Consider the following 19307-nt stretch of genomic DNA (forward strand, 5'->3'; position numbering starts at 1 on the left):
GCTGAGAGAAGTAGTTTCACATAATACTCTTTTGAATTAGGTTGGAGACTTGGCAGGGTACTGATGAATATGCTCAACAGAATTTTTTTTTAATAGCTATGTGAGAGAGAGAGAGCATGTGCATGTGCAGGTGCCCAGGAGCAGGAGGTAGGGGAGAGAGGGGGAGAGGCAGAAAAATCTCATACGGATTCTTCACTGAGTACAGAGCATGACGCAGGGCCTGAGATCATGACCCTGAGCCAAAAACAGAGTCAGACTGCCTAACTGACTGAGCCACCCAGGCACCCCTGCTCAACAGAAAGAATTTAAGTTAACTAGAACTGCTTAACCTTAAGCTCAGACCTAACTGATACATATATAAGCTGGCCCTCTTTAAAAACAAATTCCAGGCCTTCACTGCCCAAAACATTAAGTCAGAAGTAGCAGCTTCTGAACTATTGCCATTAACCAAAAAGTTAAAATAATGTAAGCTTAATATACAGATGGCTACGTACTTATAGACCATCGAGATACAGGGGTTCTTATATATACATACATATACCTCCTCAGTTTGTCAGCTGAGAGCCCTAAAAGCAACAATATTCCAGTAGCAAGGAGCATACTTAGACCCTAGAAGAAACGTTGATTCCAGGTCTGGGGCAAAGAATAACTAAGATGAGCCAGGTGCATCTTCTAGTGCCAGAAAGAAAGAGTGCTTTAACATAAGCAAACAAACAAAAAAAAAACCCTCACAGAGAACACATATCCCTACTGATGTGAATGACTAACTGAATAAATAGGGGAAAAGAGATAAGTCTCCCATGTAGAATTCCTAATACATTTTTAAATAATCTACCCTCAAGGAAGTAGAGTTTGTAACTATCCTACCTTCTTAAGTGTGGGCTATATATACAGACTTCATCTAAAAATACAGTATGGAAAAGGGGTAGGGGAAGAGTAATTTCACAGTAAAGAAACTCGACAAATGCCACCTCATCAGCCAAGTGATTAAGGCTCTCAACAGTGTAAGTTCCTACTAATATAAAAACCTAAGGTATAATTAGCAAATAGAATGTTGGTAGTTTGTGCCCTAGATAGAATGTGATAAAAACAGCACTTTACTTCTGTGGTCTTCCTCCAAAAAATATGTAAACAAGATGAATACTAATAGAAGGGTATTCTACAAAGTATCTGACCAGTATTCCTAGAAACTGTCAAGGTCTTCAAAAACAAAGTCAGTCTGAAAAACTGTCACAGCCAAGAGGAACCTAAGGAGATTCAACAACTATTTAGTATAGCACTAATGTAAATATAATGTGGTATCCTAGATGGGATTCTGGAATAGAAAAAGGATGTTAGATAAAAGCTAAACAGTTATGGTTAATTTTTTATAACTCATTAATGTAAAGTGTTAGTTAACAGGACAAACCAGGCATGGGATATATGGACACTGTAGTATCTTCCCAATTATGCTATAAATCTAAAACTGTTCTAAAACAAATTAAACAAATTTTTTTAGAAAACAACGTAGAAAAGACTGCTTACTCAGAAGGATGAAATCAACAGGTGATGTAGACAATATGGAAAGTAGGCATTCAATATTAAGAATTCTAAATTTTGGCTACATAAAAAGCATTGTTTTAATTGATGTAAGTCTTGCCCTTATTACGTAAATTTACTCCCAGACTCTACATTTTGGAATTGTAAATTTCTTTTACTAAATGATTGTAGCAAGGAACACTATTAGTATTTAAAAAGCCACCTTACTGATTGCTCATAATACTCTAATATGTTTATCTTAGTCTTTCCAGATATTCATAAATAATAACTTTGCCTACTCCAATATTTACACTTTGTTGTTCTCCTATCATGTAGAAAGATATTAAGTAACAGCATTAACTGGCTTCCCTGTCTGGCTCCTATCTTTAATGGGAATGCTTCTGGCTTTTCCCCACCATTAAGCATGATGCCGGGTAGAATTTAAAATATTCATCTATTCCATCTGTTCCACTTACAAAGGATTTTTTTTAAAATTAGAAATGGATTTTTAGGTTAGATCATTTGTTTTCTTTGGTTACCACAATGATTACATTAATATTACTATATTTGGGGTTGGGTGAAATGCGTGAAGGGGGTTGACTGTGTGATAATGCATGATAACTAGACTTGTGGTGGTGACCATCTTGTAGTGTGTCAAATTATAAAGTTATAATCCTGAATTTTAGAAGGCAAATGATAAAGCTATATACCTGAAACTTCTATTGAAAAAAATCCAAAAAATGAACTATCTCACTTCTTGACATACCATCCTTGATCAAGGTATTATGTTCTTTTAACATACAGTCATAATTTTATTTGCTAAATAGAACTTTGGTTTTACATCAATATACAGGGATATCAGTGTGCTTTTTGTTATATTTGAGTATCAGTGTTAAAAAGCAATGGGAAACTTTTTAAAGCTGTGAATCAATTTAGATAATATAATTATTCTTCAGAGCTTTAAGATAATCCATCAGTATAGTCATCTAGTCCAGAGACTTCTGAGATACAGCTCTTGACCAGTTTTCTTGATTCTATATATATGGATTTCTATCTTTCCTTAGATAAAAAATTATCTCTATTTGCATTTTCTTAAACAATTTACTTCAGCTACTAATTTTTTTATTTTTAGCCTGAAAAATTGAGTCCCAATTTGTCCTAAATGGTAAGAATTAAGAAAAAAGTTTTAAGAATAGGAGAGGATGAAGCAAAACTTTCATTATTTCTACAAAATTTATTAGAATTTGAAAAAGTTGGCAGATATAAGGGTCAATAAATGTATCAAGTACATTTCTCTATGTAGGCAAACAAATCACAATTTTAAAAGATAACTACTTATAAGAGTATTAAAAATGCATCCACTAGAAATAAGATATGTAGAGAAAACTGATAAAGAGATCAAAGATCTAAGTTAGTGGAGACATCTATTCTGTCCATGAATGGACTCAATGCTGTAAAGTTGTCAATTCTCCAAGCTATTTTATAGATATAATCCCCACCAAATCCTGTATTACTTATCTTTAGAGTTTGACAAACTAATTCTAAAATTCTTTACATACAAGTGTTAAAAGCCAAACACCAAGACACACTTAAATAGGAATAGATTTGGGAGATGTGGGATAGGGAGATAACAGTTAACTAGGCTACAGTATTCAGAACAGCAAAAGCAGAGACACACACGCAGACCCACAGAAGAGAGTAGAGAACAATTTGGCAGTATCCTGTGAGTGAACCAGCACTTTGGATTTCTAGGTAAAAATTCCTAAAGAAATTCTACAACAGTGTACCCGGTTATACAAAGAAGGTTCAAAACAGCTGAAACTGGGAAAAGCCTAAATTTACCTATTAATCATGGATTAAATGTGGCATGTTAATAGAATAGTGAAAAAATAAAATACAACTATAAGCATGAGAATCAAAGCTGATAAAAAGAGTTCTGTTATATAAACTTCAAATACAGGAAAAGCAAAAAAAAAAAAAAATTTAAGAGATAACAGAAGTAGTAACACTAAAACAAAAAAGATCAGAATAGTCAGAATAAGTAGTTTACCCCTTAGAGAGGGAGACATGTTGTGGTAGTGGCACACACAGGCTTTAAAAAGGAACTGATATTATTCAACTTAATCTCGGTGGAATTACACAGGTTTTTGCTTTATATTCTTTAGGCTGTACTTACACATTTTATATACTTATCTACATACTGCACAATTTTTAAAGACTAGTTTTAAAAGTTAGCGTATCAACAGCTCAGTCTTTACTTTGAAATGGCAATCCATCTTCACTTATTTGCAACATCCTAAAGAACAGACATCTGTATTCTCACAACTATCAAGTCTAAAGACAACATACCTTATACAGCCCAATGCCAGGATCAATAAGAAAATCACAAGTTGATGTAGACGGCTGACTAGAAGGTCCCACCCTTGGGGTTTTCTTTACTTTAGGTGGACTACTAGAACAGGGTTTGGCCTGTACATCAGTCTGTTTAGATGTGCTAGGAAGATCAGGGTCTGGGCGAACTAGTAGCTGAATTATGTCATTCAGTCCAACATCATAGTCAAATAAAGTATATCCATTTTCCAACTGGAAAAAAAGGATAAAAAAAAGATTAAAATGCTTCTCTTAAAACTTGATCTTTCTACATCTTTAGTTACCCAAATGTCCTAGCCAAATTATAAAATTCATAGCAATGCAATTTAGTGACCTTGAAACCATTCCTATTACTTTATGGCCTCTAACAGTAGTACCTTCTCAGGACTTAAGAATATTTTTAAGAATCATTCCTTATTATCTATCAGGAACATGGATAGCCACTGAAACCAAAAATATATCACTGCTTATGTGACTTCAACATGGAGGCAGAAAAACTCTAGATTTCTCACCAAGTTTTATTTAAATTAACAGTACCTGAGTCCACTGTTAAGAAAGGTGAATTTTGAAGGTGAGTGGTTTTATGACCTTGTGTTCATAAAGACATTAACAATTTTAGATTCTGAAGCACTGTAGTTTTTTTTTTAATAAAGCAGAAAAAAATTAAAGCAGCAGTAATTACAAATCTTGTTCATGCTATTCCACTTGCCTAAAGTTCTCTAATTCTATCCATTTGTAAAGGCTGTCAAGTTGTATCATGAAAAGTCTTCCAGGATGAAAAATGAATAAAATTATCTTGCAACTTACCCATATTTTGGCAAAGTCTCTGCAATGGATTAAATTGTGACAACCCCTCCCTCAATCATACTAAAATGCAAATCCCAAATATCTTAATACGTGAGTATCTGGAAATATGGTCTTTACAGCAGTAATCAAGTTAAAATTAGGTCATATTGGGTGGGCCATAATCCACTGTAATGGACATCCTTATGAAAAGTTTAAATTTGGACCACAGAAGATGTAATAGTAGCCACATGACTAGAGCAATGCATTTAGAAACCAAGGAATTTACAAAGGAGTGTGAGCAACACTAGAAGCTGAAATAAACAAGGAAGGATTCTCTACTAGAACCTTCAGAGAGAACATAACCCTACTGATACTTTTGACTTCAGACTCAGTCCCTGGAAACAGGGAGACAATAAATTTCTACTGTTTTAAGCCACTTAGATTTTGGTCCTTTGTTACAGAAACCCCAAAAACTAATAACTAATAGTCTCCATTTCGCTTCTTTGTAAAATTCAGTTTGGCTATGTTACAATACAGTAAGAAAAACCAAACTCCCTCCACCCCCAAAAAAAGAATGAAGACCAAACTCTATGAAGATCAAAACTATCATTTCCCCAGAAACATTAACAATTTAATCACGGTTCATTTTCCTTCTTTATAATACCTGTCACCATCCTCAATTCCCTAACACAATAAGGCTATATTTCCAAAATCCACCAAAGGGAAGAATGCATTTGTTCTTAAATGATAAATTTACTAATATACACATAAATTATTTTAATTCAAGTGGTCCCAAAATACATCTAGCACAATCCTGCATGTAGATATTCACAATTTTAACTACATAAGGGAGAGAAGACTTCAAAAATTTCCCAGTGGGGGTTAGAGATTGTTTTTTAATAAGGTAAGCAATAGTAACAAAACACAACAACCTCCCACCCCCTTGCAATCCTGAACTCCTGGAGAAAAACTCAAGAAGCAAAAAAAACTATACATTCACATTTCCATTTTGACATTCTCCAATACCCCTTTCCCCCCCAAAAGATAAGAACTCATGCTGAAACAGTTGAAAAAGTACAGCTTAATTAAACATACAACTGTTGTATATTACGAGTGTTCAAAGTAGAAAAAAAAATTTGCAGTACAGAGCATGTAAAACAAAAAAACCCAGTATACAACATGCAAATTAACTGGAAGGACATTCCCCAAAATGACGAAAAGCGGTTAAGGTGGTAAAATAATTGGAAATTCAAAGTGCTTCCACAAACAATTTTCCATTGAAATCTAAGGCACAAGAGTCAAAAGGACAATGGGAAGGGACATTTTTATAATCAAGCCCTCGGACAAGTTTCTATTAAGTGATTGGTCAAAATAACAAACTGCTTAAATGGTATTTGGTTTGAAAGGAAGAGCAATGTCTTAAGTCAGTAAAACACTAAGCATATCAAGGCATGAGGCCCTATCACAGAAGTTAGGCCCACATTAATGTGTAACTTTTCCTTCCATTATTCCTGCTTGCTAGGATAGCCACTTTTACTCAGATTATCTACTCCTTCCCTAATTCATAGGTATTCTTTTGTTTTCCTAAAACAGTGACTACTATCCATTGCATAGTAATTTCCATACAGCCAGGCTTTTGTGAAGAACTTTGGAAACAGTTGTTACATAAAAGTAGTAAAGTTCTCCCAAACTTAATGAAAATGTAGACTGGAAGTTATTATCACTTATACACCAAGCAGAGAAGGGTGGAGTCATTTAGGAATTACAAACACCAGTGAGTTTCAGGCACGTAACTATAGTCCATCAATCATCAATGTCTCACAGCTGAAAATGTTTGGGAACTGCCATCCCAGAAGATGGGAGCGCAGTATTTAAAATACTAGAGAGGCAAGAAAGGCCCTAGAGTTTTTTTTTGTTTGTTTGTTTGTTTTGTTTTTTGTTTTGCCAGACTGCTGTCCTGAATCTGTACTGTGTTTAAGTAAGAAATTCCAGGTAACAGGAAGAACTGCAACATTTATGCAAAGTAAAACTAGGAACAAATACTAGTACTGGCAATAGCTGAGAAGGCAGTGGGAGAAGTCATTCCCAAGGGATTACTAATGATGCCCTCTACCTGTATCCCTTAACAACTTTCACATCGTACATATATATACACATATATAGGTATATATACATATATAAAACATTGATATGACACACTCTCTCCCCTTTAAATAGGCCAACACTTTTACTTTGTATTCCATGTAAAAACAAAGAGTCCAGGGGCAAGAGTTCTACCCAGTTTTCCTTCAGCTCTGGTTCATGTCCCACCTACAGTGGTATAAACAAAAGAATGAGAGGAGGTGATAGAATCCTTTCAAAGTAGGAAAAGCTCTGGATTCTCAAAATACTTAAAGATCTATCAATGTAACTCTTCCTTAAAGACCTGATCCCAGGAAGCATTCTCAACCTCCCAGAGTAATAGAACAAGTGAGGTTACCCTACTCTAACCAGAACTTAGAGTCCTGAATTGCTGCCCTCTATTCCTACCTTCAAAAGGAGTCAATTACAGAATTCCTCTGCTTCTCAAATTTAATTTGCATAGAGATCACCTAGGGACCTTGTTAAAAAATATGGATTCTACTTCAAAAGGTGTGAGGCTCCTAGGTGAAGCTAATGCTTCAGGTCCTGTTGATTCAGGGACCATACTTTGCATGTTAAGAAATTAAGTGATCAACTATTCTTCAACATCCATTTTCAAACTCTGCTGGTCATCAGAATCTCCCATGGGGGCCTTGTTGTTAAATGAAACCACTTGCAATTCTGAGATGGGCTGTGCACCTATAATAAATATCCTCAAGCGATTCTGATATATACCAAAGACTAAAAACAGTAGACCTAACATAAAACGGGTGCGGAATAAGGGGGAAAGGGTACCATTTACATCACACTGTAAATTCTTTTTTATGATATTTTTCACTATGTGGCAGTAAAGGGGTACCTTATTCAAATAAGCACAAAGGCATTTTTAGGGGCAGCCCTGTGATACCAATCCCCAGTAGTTATCTACTACTCTGTTCATGGACTGTGAACTCCAAAGAATAAGAGAATGGAGGTAATAATCATTGCCATGGCTTACTCCTCAGCTCACAAAGTAGACACAGCTGAAGCAGTGTCCTCCTTTCGTCTTCACCTCAATGCGGGCACCAAAGGCCCATTCCTCATCCCTACTGGTTTACTGAGCTGAAGAAATCAAAGTAGTGAATTATCAACTGTTCTGGGGGAAGAAGTACAAAAGGGTAATTTTCCTCAACAGTTTTTCCCGGAATGAGTTTCCTGGTTTACTGGAAGTCTACTTTGTTGATCTGAATTTAACTCAATTTGTACTTTTTCCTCAAGACAGCCAGGTGCAGGTTTTTTTGTTTGTTTTTCCCCCCAATATACTTAATAATTAGACTTTAGGAGTGTTTCCCAGGAATACATCCTCAGGCTTCATTTCATTCTCTGGTGCTGAAGTCACCAAAGTATCCTAGCAATTTATGTAGTATTATCTCTAGCTAGAAAATAAAATTCAGAAGATCCAATTACATAATTTTTATCTTTGACCAAAAGAGAAAAAAAAAGGTATCAGTCACCGGAGGTGTAGTAACAAAGCTAGGTAGTGTTTAACACATAATGATTTCAAAAGCATAGTCTACAACTAAATTGAACACCTGTTTTTACAAGTCAAACAGTAAAGGATCAATATAAAACTGCTCCAAACACCTATCAGAGATGCTATCACTTATTTAAAAAATTAAAATAAACTCTGGCTCTTTCTCTCTCAGTGTAATCTTGTTACTCTGACATTTCTGGGCAGTTTTTGAAGCCAAGCCCACGAAGGGAAGAAAAATATTCCTTTCAAATCCTTTGTGGCTATAGGAAAACACTACTTCCACCAAATCAAAGAGCTACATCTATTCCAAACCACAGAACTGAAGCCAAACTATCCAACTGGAGAATGCCACCTTTTGGGGGCCGGGGGTGGGCTTGGGTCTCTAGGTATAGACTTGTGGGATAAGAAAAATCTTCAATGGGCCAGAGTATGGCCATACCATACAAGTACCAGAGACACCCACAGACACCCTCAGTGCCAAAACCACTTTCAGCCTTCAAGTATGTACTGCTGGCTATGCTCCAGTTGCTGTTTTAAAAGCTTGTCTGAAGGGGACGTCAGAAGGTGAGAAGCAAAAAAAGCAAAACAGTCTTTCATACTCCTCTCCACTCGGAATAGCCCCCTCTGCCTGTACCTGGGAGTTTAAACCCTATCCCGAGTTGCATCAGTAGCTCCCTCCTCCAGCCCAAGTCTCTAATCTTCAAGACGGATTCCAATTCCAGGAGAGGAGGGGAGCGAGGGAGGGGAGCCAAAAGTTTTAGACACCCGTCGAATCTTCAGTGCGTTCAAATACCTTCACAGTGAAGAAGCAGAACTAGGGTTCTCGTGCCTAAGAGGAAGCGATCTGCACGCTTCCGCCCTACTTGGGAGCCGGGAGCGCGGAGGGGCCACGGAAGCAGTGCGAGCCGTTAGCGGGGTCAGGCCCGCCGGGCGCTGCAGCCGTCGGCCCTCCCCGCCGGCACCGAGGCATGGCCGCCAGAGCCCGCCGCCCCCCCCAGCCCCCCGCCTCCGGGAGCCCCGACCCCGCTAAGCGCGGGAAGCGAAGGAACCCAGGCGTCCGGCGGGCTGTGCCGACGACGGGAAGGTCTCGCGCTCTGGGCGCCCCCGCCTGACCCCACGGGGCGCACCTGCACTGTGGGGCTGGTGGGACCCCGCTGCGCCCCCTCGGCGGGCCCTGGGCCTGCGCTCTGAACCTCGTGGGCTACCCACCCCGAGCGGAGCCGGGTGCTCTCGAGGCGCGCGGCGCACCAAGCCCTCGGGCCCGCCCAGCCTCGCCCCGCGCTTCCCGGGGGCGCGGGGGGCGCCTCACCTGCTTGCCCCGGTAGAAGAGGCGCTGGCACTCGGGCCTCACGTCGAACAGCGCCCACACCCGCTCGCGCAGCTCTTCAATCGTGGCTTTGCGAGACACGTCCTCAATGGTGCGCGTCTGGGAACCGTCGATGGTGCGCACCTGAATCCACATCTTGGCGCCGGGAGCGGGGCTGGCCCGGCTTTGTCTCCCCCGGCGCTCCGGACGCCGCGCCCCGCCCGGCCCGGCCCGCTTCCCCGGCGGCTCCGGCTCTCCGCGGGCGGCGGGCGGCGGGCGGCGGGCGCGAGCGCGCACCCGTGAGGGAAACCGACCGGACGCCGGGCCCTACAGCCAGCGGCGACCCTCAACCGCGCGCCCGCCCGGCGGGGCTGAGAGGGAAAGGAAACCGGAACCAGTCGCAGGGGCCGCTACTACCGCAGCCCCCGCCTCACAGGAAGAAGCCTTGTCTGTGCAGCGCCGACTGTTTACTTATAGAGCTCCGGCACCCACATGGAGGTCACGGCGCCAACCCGGATCTCGCGAGATGGGCGCCAGGCTCCGCCTTAAAGAGGAAGCGGCGGGGGGCGGGGTGTGCGGGGGAGGGAAGGCTCGGGACCCGAGCGGAGGGAGCTGGGGGGCGGGCGCGGGGGGAGCAGGGCTGCGGAGAGCTGTTCCTCGGCGCCCGGCCGGCGCCCGGGCCTGGTTACGCCTTCCCTCTCCCGCTGCCGCGCAGTTACAAAGCCCACCCACGGGTTCCCGTCGGAGTCCTGGTTTGGGGACCCAGGGGGCGAGCGGCTCCTGAGACCTAGCGGGGACCGTTTCTTTGGTCCCAAACACCCAAAATAAGCCGGTCTGGCGTGCGCCTGTGCGATCCTTACAGTGGGGTGCGGGCGGCGCGGCCTGTGTTTCCGAGAGAGCACCGGGGTTAGGGAGCTGCTCCAGGCGCTCGGCCGGACACGGCCCGCCCAGCGGGACCCGCCGCCCGGGGGGGGGGGGGGGGCGGGTACCCAGGACCTTCCCGCCGGCCCGAGCGCCGCGTTCGCGCCGAAACCTGCTTCCTGGGTCTCCCGCGGCTGGGCCCGCTGGGCCGGCTGGGCCCGGGTGGGGGCTTCGGGCCGCCGGCAGCGCCCTCTCCGACCCGGCGCGCTCGCACCTGGACCGTAGGCCGCAGGGGTGTCGGGGTTGCCGCCGCAGGGCCGCTCGCCAGAACCGGACGTCCCTGTTTGCGGGCCTTCCTTGCTGGTGCGCCTTTGACCCGAGGGATCCAGGGGTCGTGGAAAACGCTCGTAAAGGATGCAGCTCCACACCTCAGAAGAAAAGGCTCCAGAGATCTTACCAGGAATAGATGCTCAGAAATAAGCCCAAAGTAGCATTACCTTACAGTAGATTTATTTAAAATGAAAATGTCCCGGGGCGCCAGGCTGACTCTGTGGGTTTGGGGCTGCTCTGCTGAGGTCATGACTCCAGAGTCCTGGGAGGGAGCCTCCCCCGGGCTCCCTGCTGGATATGGGCAGCCTGCTCTTCCCTCTCCACCGCTTGTGCTCTCACACACTCTGTCCCAAATAAAATCTTTAAAGAAAAATGAAAATGTCTTCCTAAGAAGGAAGAGAACATATGAAAGTAGAAATATAGAGAAAGATATAAAGTAATGTATATAATAAAATTTGGACTTTATACTTGTCAAAATCCATAACTTAAATATTGGCTGGTGCTAATTATTATTACCCTAAAGGTAGCGCAGCAATTTTTTGTAATAACCGATTCAAATAAGTCTGGCAAAGTCCAGAGGTAACATAAAAAAAGAATGGCCCAACATGCAAGAGACAAAAAATGTAATACATACACATATTTTGGGTCTCTGCCCTTGATGAAAATTTTACATTCACTTATATCCTCTAAATATAATTCATCTTGCCTGCTCCTCATTTAAGTACAGCAAATATTGAATATTCATTACATGTGTAAATGAGGTGATGGAGATATGTAAAGCACACTTCTAACCTGCCCCAATAAGGAATAGCTATTTGCTATTATAAGAATGTGCTATACCCTTGTGCAGACATGTTAAGAGTTTAATTCCCTGCATATAGAGAATTTTACAACCTACTTTAGTTAAGATGTAGAAAAGATGAAATACTAAAGAATCCTTTAGCACTAAGTAGTTGTCAGTTTAAACAGTAATTAGTAATGAAAGAAGGGAGACTAGAATGATCTGGAAGTGTAAGGATAGGGGGACAACTTGACCTGAGTTCCATGGTATATTGTAATGGGGGCAGCGTTTAAATGTTCAGCTCATAGACTGAGATAGATCTGAATTATAATCTCATTTTTGATGTTTATTTAAAATATGATCTTGGACTCGTTATCTGTTTTAATTTCCTTGGTGTAAATGGTGTCTATAACATTTAGTGAGTGTATAGTGCTTAGCATAGCATAGCGCTCATGTGTTGGTAGGATACAAAAATTATTTTCATGCTATTGTTATGGAGGGGATTTACTTAGGCAGAGAATGCTCAAAGAGAAGAGAGTACTTACACACAGACAGAGGTATGCATTTTTACAGGTCAGAAGAGATTGCATGTCAGAGAAAGGTTGACTAGATAGTGTAAAGATTAGTATTCAAAACAGTAGATTTTGCAGGCCCCAGGGAGAAACTAAAATTTTTAAGGAGTCCACTGATGTGATTAAATATGCATTTGGAAAGATAACGGAATGTTGAAGGATACTTTAGGGAAAAACTAAAGGACTGGTAAGAAAGTTTAGTGAAGAGGCAACTGTGTCAGTTTCAGTGAAATTTTGTGGCAGTGGATAAGAGAAGAAAGAGCAGATTCCAGAATATTCCAGAAAATCAAGCCTACCAGACTTGTAAGATGTGTGAATATGAGAGATGTGGAAATGTGAAATGCTGAGATTAATTTCTGAGTTTCTAGTTTGGGAGAAAAATGGATGTCTTGGATAGATGGTGATTCTCTTAAACTAGATGGGGATGTATAACGGACCATTGGAAATAGAAGTCCAAAGTTTTGAAGGGAGGTAGAAAAGTTCTGAAAGAGGAACTAGTTAAAACCTTTTGTATTCATTCTCATGAGGGGATTTATCCTCGTTAAGGTGGTAAACTCGGGAGGATACAGTCAAAATTGGTATCTACTTGGACTGTACAGGATTTGTGTTAATCTAGTCAATATAGATCCCAAAGGATCCACAGGACAGAACTTAGAGGTGTGAGATTCAGGAAAGATATATTGTTCTGTGGAGACCCAATTAATTACTTCTTGAAACATAAGCTTATGTGTGTAGTAAGCCACTTAGGATATAAATAAGTAATTGCAAATGTGATTCTATATGTAGCAAAACACACTCTTCTGAGTTTCTCTGCACAGTACATATTGTAACTAAGGTTTCCCCTCTTTGCCTACAAGCTTTTGTCTGCTTAGGAAGTGGCGCAGTTGAAAAAGCAAGACAAAAGTTCTCTGACAAAAAACAAAATATCAGACAGTTCTGACATAACATGCCTTATTATCACACAAGTAACTGAAACAACTTGGATGTGAACAAAGAGGAACTTTTTACATGGATACAAAGCAAATACTAAAATTTATGCCATCAGTCATGACTCAATATTTGTTCAAGTCAAAACAGGCAAAACAGAAAGTTTGATTTTTGAACTGATTATTCTAGCTAGACTCCTCACACCACAGAATATCTCCAGTTTTCTCACCTAATGTCCTAAAATCCAGAACTTTTGTGTATTTTAAAGAGGGGATTTTTAATTTGCTCCCTGAAGCTGAGTCTCACCTTTTCACCAGCACCTCTATGTTGGTGGTCTTCCTTTAGTTCCATCAGAGCCACTCTACCTGTTTGCTGTCCTGGGTTAAGGAATATATCAATGGAATCAGTGCTCTCAGGTTTCCAGTTGAATCTGGCCAGTGGGGAGGAAGCACAAATAGGAAACTAAAGGAGTTAGGTCAGTATATTTATTTCACTGGCTTTCTCCCTGAAAGTTCATCTTTAGCTGTCTGTTGCCTTCCTGAGAAGTCACTACTACTCTTAAAGTAGCCTAGTCTACGTGACTCGCTCTTCCCTGTTTTGATAATCTTTCTCTTGTTGCTTTGGGTCTACAGATCATGATAGTTCTACAGTCCTAGATTCATGCATATTCCTTCCATTCCCTGTAGTATGGCCCACACCCTGCCAGTTGGTACCTTGCTGTGTGTGTCTATGTGTGTGTGTGTGTGTGTGTGCGTGCGTGCGTGCGTGCCATTAAAGTACCTTAACTGAAGGTTTTGTTCCAATCTCTAGTGCTATTTCTAAAAAAACTATATGTAATGAAAATTTCCATTGACTAAAAAACACTTCATATTGTGGCTCATTACTTAAATTATCTATATTTTAGAGGGCATTCTCCTTTTTAATAGAATCACAGATTTTTACTGTGGACATCTGTTTTAGAGATCATTCTGGTCCACCTCCTTTTTAACAAATAGGAAAATGATGTGAACAAGGATATGTAATCAATGAATGACAGTGTTCGAGCTTAGAACCACCCCCCTACCTCGTGTCCTTCCTCTTTAGCCAATGTTCTTTATCCTTCAGCTTTCCCTCTTTTGTTTATCTCAAGGCTTCTCCATTCACTTTGTCCAGAGAATAATCATTGTCCTTCAGATAGAAGCAGGGGTCTCAGATTCTCACTAAAGATTTACATTTTTAAAAAATATTTTATTTATTAATTCATGAGAGACACACACAGAGAGAGGCAGAGACACAGGAAGAGGGTGAAGCAGGCTCCACGCAGGGAGACGGATGTGGGATTCGATTCTGGAACTCCAGGATCGTGCTCTGAGCTCAAGGCAGACACTCAACCCCGGAGCCATCCAGGCATCCCAAGATTTACAATTTATCCATGCTTTCAGTCACATGCTTTCTCTTGCCTTCTAAAAAAATGTTTTAAAAAGATTTTTAAGTTATGTCTACACCCAACATAGAACTCAAACTCAAAATGCTGAGATTAAGAATTGCATGCTCTACCAACTGAGACAGACAGCCAGGCACCCCTCCTGCCTTCTAGAATTGGTCCTCATCTCTTTCTTTGGATCAGTTCAGCTTAGATTTCCCCACTGAAGGTAGGTAAGGCTCTACTTTCTGACGATGGGGTCAGTTCTAGTTACAACTTGCTCTATGAAACAAATTTTAGAGGTTTAAAATCACAACAGTGACTTTACTGTCTCCTGCAGTTTCTGTAGCACAGGAGTTCTGAATTGGCTCAGTTGGAAAGCTGGAGTTCTGGCTCAGAATTTATTATGCTATTGTAATCAGATACAGCTAAAACTGGAAGAATGGAGATTAGAGCAATTGGGAACTAACCAGGCATCTCTCCCTGGGAAGTCTTAGGACTTCTCTGTGGACTTCTCTCTGTGGGTAGTTTGGGCTTTCTTACAGTGTGGCTGCCCTAGAATAGTCAGGGTTCTTACATGGTAGCTGAAGACTTCAAGTGAGCAAAGTATAAGCTGCATCACTTTTTATGGCTTTGTTTGAAAGTCATATAGTAGCACCTCTACCATACTCTTTTGACCAAAACATTATAAAAGTTCATCCAGTGTCTGGGGGAGGGGATGGATACCCTACCTCTTGATGGGAGAGGTGTCAAAAATCATATTATAAGAAAAGCATATGGGATGGAAGATATTGTTGCAGCCATTTTGGGGAAATAGAAACTTCTATAACTTCTTCATTTAATTTTTTCCATCTATTTTTTTGTGTGTGTAACCAAAGAGTTTTTAAATTATGACATACATCAGTCATACAAAAAAGGTATAGAGAATAATATAATAAACACTTTTGTATTTACCACCTTGCTTTAGAAATAAAGCATTTCAAGTAGTTAAAACTCTGCTTACATTCTCTCCCTTTTCCAAAGAAAGAAACATTGTCTTGAACTGGATATTTATTATTGTCATGCCCATCTTTATACTTTTAATGCATGTATCTCTAAAAAATGGTAAATTTGAGGTCCTTTTAAGGTTTATATGACATGATTCTTTATAATATTGAAACATGTTTTAACTCATTATTTTTCTGAGATTTATTAATCTATAGCTCTAGTGCAAACTATTAAAGGTTCAGATGGGGAATATGTTAAGTTTTTGTGGATAGATGATGCTTTGCAACTTTTCATCCTGCAGTTGTAATACAAAAGCATATGTAATAGTGTGCCTGTGTTCTGATAAGACTTTATTTATGAAAATAGGTGGCAGAGTGCAGAATTGCTGACCCCCTAGTTAATATAAAAATTATAACACTACAGATATCTTGAGTTCCCTAAAAGTTACTTTAGGTTATAACCCATCTCCAATTCCATTCTTATCGTAATCCTTTCCTTAAGAAATTTTGAGCAACACCAGCTTAGCAATGAAATTGGCAGATCTGCTAAATTTTGATTTGTGGAAAGCCTATTGGATGCTAGTTTTCACCTTTTATTCTTAAGGTAAAGGTCAGTAAACTACTGTCTTTAAGCCCCTCTAGCCACCTACTTTTAAATGTGGCCAGGCTCTTTCTTACCATGTCTTTTCTGCCTAGAAAATTTCAACTCGGGAACCGCCATCTTCCAGTAATTTGCCAAAATGGCCAACACAAAGGGAAAGAGGAGAGGTACCTGCTATATGTTCTCTAGGCCTTTTAGAAAACATGGAGTTGTTCCTTTGGCCACATACATGCGAATCTGTAAGAAAGGTGATATTGTGACATCAAGGGAATGGGAACTGTTCAAAAAGGAATGCCCCACAAATGTCACCACGGCAAAACTGGAAGAGTCTACAATGTTACTCAGCATGCTGTTGGCATTGTTGTAAACAAACAAGTTAAGGGCAAGATTCTTGCCAAGAGAATTAATGTCCGCATTGAGCATATTAAACACTCAAAGAGCCGAGATAGCTTCCTGAAGCGTGTGAAGGAAAATGATCAGAAAAAGAAGGAAGCCAAAGAGAAAGGTACTTGGGCCCTACTGAAGCGCCAGCCTGCCCCACCCAGAGAAGCACACTTTGTGAGAACCAATGGAAAGGAGCCTGAACTGCTGGAACCCATTCCCTATGAATTCATGGCATGATAACTGTAAAGAAAATAAAAGACCTCAGGATTGTAAAAAACAAAACAAAACAAAACAACAACAACAAAAAAACAAAATTTCAACTCATATGTCATGGTTTCCCTCAAATGCCACTTCCTCCAGGCTGCCTTTCTTGATATTTCCCAGCTGAAGGAAATGCTTCTCCTGTATTTTCATACTTAGTTCATGTCTCTACTAACACTTAACTCAAAGCTGTAATTATTTGTTTGCATAGCTGTCTTTCCCCATTAAATTTTTTATTTCCTAGAGGGCAGGGACTTAGTCTACCTTTGTTTCCAATACAAAAGTCAGTGCTTAGTACCTGTATACTCAATAAGGAGTTGTTGAAGGATGGATGGGTGGGAGGGAAGAACTGGAGTCTATTTAGGTGTCTAATAGGAACAAGAAACAAATTCGCATAATCTGCAAGCCTCTAAAGGTGGCAATACATCTTTCTTCATCATTCTATCCCACCTCACCTTACAGCATTTCTTCATGCCCTCCTGCCTCATCTTTTCAGGCAGATAGATAAATCATGTATTCTTTTATATAGATAATTATAATTTTTGTGTAGAAAAAACTTTGCTGTACCTTTTTCTTATATTCTAAAATCCCAAATTCTAAGAGGTTGAACACCTTTAAAACTATCATTTATGAAGAAGGATAAGAAAATTGGAGTAATAAAAAATAGGTTTTTGTCTAGACTGCTACAGAGGAAAAAATAAAGTGTTTCAATTTCGCTAATATAGTATTTGGTTTGCTATTAGGATTACTGCCTATGAAGGGGAAAAGTTATTAATGTAAATACTTTCCAAAGAAAGGTGCTTTCCTCCATTTTCCAATTGAAAACACATGTTGACATTATTTTGCTGATTTGCATGAGCAAGAAATCCTTTATAACTGATCCATATCTATTTAGCAATTAGTTTGTTTAATGCAGGTTTAATGAAAGTGTGTAGCATGATGGAAAGAATATGGGCTCTAGAATCAGAGACCTGAATTTGACTCTGCAATCTGCTAATTGCCAGAGTCATAGCATTGGGCAATTTACTTAATTTCTCCAAGCCTTGATTTCTGTGTCTGGAAATAGAGTGCCACAAGAACGAAATGAGACAAAATCTGTTTGTATAGGCACTTTTTTTTTTTTTTAAGATCTTATTTGTTCATGAGAGACACAGAGGCAGACACACAGGCAGAGGGAGAAGCAGGCTCCTCGCAGGGAGCCTGACATGGGACTTGATCCCAGGACTCCAGCATCATGCTCTGAGCTGAAGACAGATGCTCAACCGCTGAGCCACTCAGGTGTCCCTGTATACGCACTTGATAATGGATACTTTCCTCTGTTTTGTCACATTATTTATTTATTTATTTATTTATTTTTATTTTTTTATTTTTTTTTTAAATTTTATTTATTTATGATAGTCATACAGAGAGAAAGAGAGAGAGGCAGAGACACAGGCAGAGGGAGAAGCAGGCTCCATGCGCCGGGAGCCCGATGTGGGATTCAATCCCGGGTCTCCAGGATCGCGCCCTGGGCCAAAGGCAGGCGCCAAACCGCTGCGCCACCCAGGGATCCCATTGTCACATTATTTAAATGCATTTTGTCAATAGAATTTATTCTGTTTTTCAAATGATTCTGTTGGTGATTTGAGACAATAAAGAATTTGGATTGGGAAGCAGCGTTGTCATTTATAGTCCATTTTATGGATTTGGTTTTATGAGTTTAAAGAAACTCTAATAGGGTTCAAGTCAGCATAACATGGAGATGAATTATGAAGTGCTAACTTCTGCTTGGCAGATTTATGTATATCTAAATTATTTTTGTGTTTCATTAGTTCATCAAGCAAATGATAATATTTATGAGGCACTTTAAGAAGCTTTCTATCCTTTTTTTTTTATTATTGGAGTTCAATTTGCCAACATATAGCATAACACCCAGTGCTCATCCTGTCAAGTGCCCCCCTCACTTTCTATCCTCTTATGAAGTCCCAGAGGATTTCCAAAACTCAGAAAGATCCACTGTTTGCCTTCTCTCTGCTCACTCACAGATTCCAAGTTTAAAATCTAAAACATAACTTTGGGGCAGCCTGGGTGGCTCAGCGGTTTAGTGCTGCCTTCAGCCCAGGGTGTGATCCTGGAGACCCGGGATTGAGTCCCACGTCAGGCTCCCTGCATGGACCCTGCTTCTTCCTCTGCCTGTGTCTCTACCTCTCTCTCTCTTTGCTTCTCATGAATAAATAAATACAATATTTTAAAAATAAAGTAAAACATAACTTTGTAAAGCTAAAAGAAAAAAATCACAATACAATTGCAAAAATATTTACAGTGATATAATAGTCTCATTTTATTCCTGGTACCTAAAAGGATATTTACACTGTGCAAATAAGCCAAATACATCTATGTATTCCCTATAAAATTGTACTGTTAACATTTCATTTTATAAAGTTTCCATACAGTGAGGAAATTTTGTTATCCCCTTAGGTTGCTGAAAGAGAATTTTTAACAAACTATAGAAATGATCCCTAAAAGTATAGTCTTTGAAAGAGAATTTTTTAAAAATTTTGTTTATATATTCATGAGAGACACAGAGAGAGAGGCAGAGACATAGGCAG

General features: G+C 40.2%; 1 protein-coding gene and 2 pseudogenes across 2 annotated transcripts in view; 1 reads left to right on the top strand and 2 right to left on the bottom strand.

The window, feature by feature from the left end:
- The window catches only part of UHRF2 (ubiquitin like with PHD and ring finger domains 2), a 76629-nt gene extending 66554 nt beyond the window's left edge, over positions 1-10075 (bottom strand). The window contains exons 1-2 of one of the 2 annotated variants that reach the window (XM_041762123.1): positions 9618-10074; positions 3868-4101 (exon numbers count right to left, since the gene is read on the bottom strand). In XM_041762123.1, coding sequence (XP_041618057.1) covers positions 3868-4101; positions 9618-9770 — 387 coding nt within the window. In that variant the 5' untranslated portion in view covers positions 9771-10074. Of the gene's footprint in view, positions 1-3867; positions 4102-9617 lie in introns of both variants that reach the window. The other variant, XM_041762124.1, reaches the window with a different exon arrangement.
- A 6135-nt stretch (positions 10076-16210) lies between these two features.
- On the top strand, positions 16211-16704 carry LOC121495826 (annotated as a pseudogene).
- A 2436-nt stretch (positions 16705-19140) lies between these two features.
- Positions 19141-19233, bottom strand: LOC121496404 (annotated as a pseudogene).
- Between the last annotated feature and the right edge of the window lie 74 nt (positions 19234-19307).

The sequence above is a fragment of the Vulpes lagopus genome, chromosome 7 (assembly GCF_018345385.1).
Source record: "Vulpes lagopus strain Blue_001 chromosome 7, ASM1834538v1, whole genome shotgun sequence".
Classification (NCBI taxonomy): domain Eukaryota; kingdom Metazoa; phylum Chordata; class Mammalia; order Carnivora; family Canidae; genus Vulpes; species Vulpes lagopus.